Source organism: Gekko japonicus, unplaced genomic scaffold, assembly GCF_001447785.1.
Source record: "Gekko japonicus isolate JY-2015 unplaced genomic scaffold, Gekko_japonicus_V1.1 scaffold8748, whole genome shotgun sequence".
Classification (NCBI taxonomy): Eukaryota; Metazoa; Chordata; class Lepidosauria; order Squamata; family Gekkonidae; genus Gekko; species Gekko japonicus.
In genome coordinates, this window is record NW_015172269.1 from 5,133 (window position 1) to 6,431 (window position 1,299).

Genomic DNA, 1,299 nt, shown 5'->3' on the forward strand with positions numbered 1-1,299 from the left:
CCCCCCCCCCCCGCTTTCAAATTTAAAAACAAGCAAGTTTCTAGTCCACGTGGTTGGAGAGAATCCTAGAACTGCAAGGTACCAAAATGCCCCCTCAGTCCTCTCCGATCACAGGCTGGCTTGCATCATCAGAGAGAGGGAGGAGCCCTGTAGCACCGATGCCTACCCCAGAGGGCTCGAGCAAGTGAGCCCAGCTGTATATTTGGGACGAATGTGTACATTGCCTTGGCCGTATGCACTGAAAGCCCCGGAGTCGGGAAGGGGCCGAATAGGACCCCAGCGGTGAAGTTTCCAGGCAGCGGAACCTTCCCTGGCCCCCCCAGAAACAGTCTTGCTGATGTTTGTGTGCTGGTCGCCATACTGTGAGTTGTAAGAGGCTGGATTGGGGAGGTGGGCATTCACGAGGCCCTGTTTTCTTTGTAGACACCTTCCGGAGGCCTTGGGAGAAGACCAGCACGACGCTGCCCAGGTAAGAGCTGCCGGCCGGAAGCCTCCTCGCAAGGGGGCCGGGGGGGGCGGCTCTGCCTTCCCTCCCACTCCCACGGACTCTTTGTTCTGCTGCTGCTGGTTGCATCGCTTGCTTCCTTCTCGGGCAGGATGGGGGCCCCGCTCCTCAGGAGAACCTGCCCCCCCCCTACAATATGCCCTCTGGAGCCGCGGCAGGGATAGCCAGTGAAGGGTTAGAGTTCCTTTCTCCCCCCACCCCACCCGTATCTCAGTCTTTTTCTTCCCCTCCCCATTAGGAAGAGTGCGATTCCGAAGAACGTCACAGTCCCGGCTCCGGCCCGGACTCCCGTCGGCCAGTTTAGGTATCAGGCAGAAAGGGCCGGCTAAAACTTATGACGCTAAGCATGCGCGCACGCTATAGAGTGTAGTCCGTTTATCTGGCGATTCTCCGTGAGTAAAGGGCGTCCCCCTCCCTGGTGGAAGCGCGGAAGGAAAGGTGCTTCCCCGGCCGTGTTGCCAACATGGCGTAAGCGTTGAGAGTTGAGGGACAGACCGGCCTCTTGAACTGTGTTTGCATCACAACGGGATGGGGGAGTGTTTTGCCGTGCAGACTAGAGATGTAAAATTTCTGGAAATTTTGAATCTTGGGGAAAAAAACAGTTTTTTTCCAGGTTTTTTCGGGGGAAATGGAACATAAAATATGAAAATGGACATTTTTATTTGGCACGAAATTATCACAACTAGCCTATTAAAAACATAGTGTATCCAAACAATTATTACAAACAGGATACCCACCTACATACAAAAACGAAACTGAAACCTTTTTCTTTTCTTGTGGCAATAGCACCTCCT

The 1,299-nt window shown here is 53.9% G+C and overlaps 1 protein-coding gene across 1 annotated transcript in view; it reads left to right on the forward strand.

The window, feature by feature from the left end:
- Positions 1-1,299, forward strand: part of LOC107118715 (vasodilator-stimulated phosphoprotein-like) — a gene marked incomplete at both ends in the record, with an annotated part of 8,217 nt that overhangs the window by 4,894 nt on the left and 2,024 nt on the right. Inside the window, one exon of the mRNA XM_015421070.1 lies at positions 424-469. Within this exon, the coding sequence (XP_015276556.1) occupies positions 424-469 (46 nt within the window). The remainder of the gene's footprint in view (positions 1-423; positions 470-1,299) is intronic.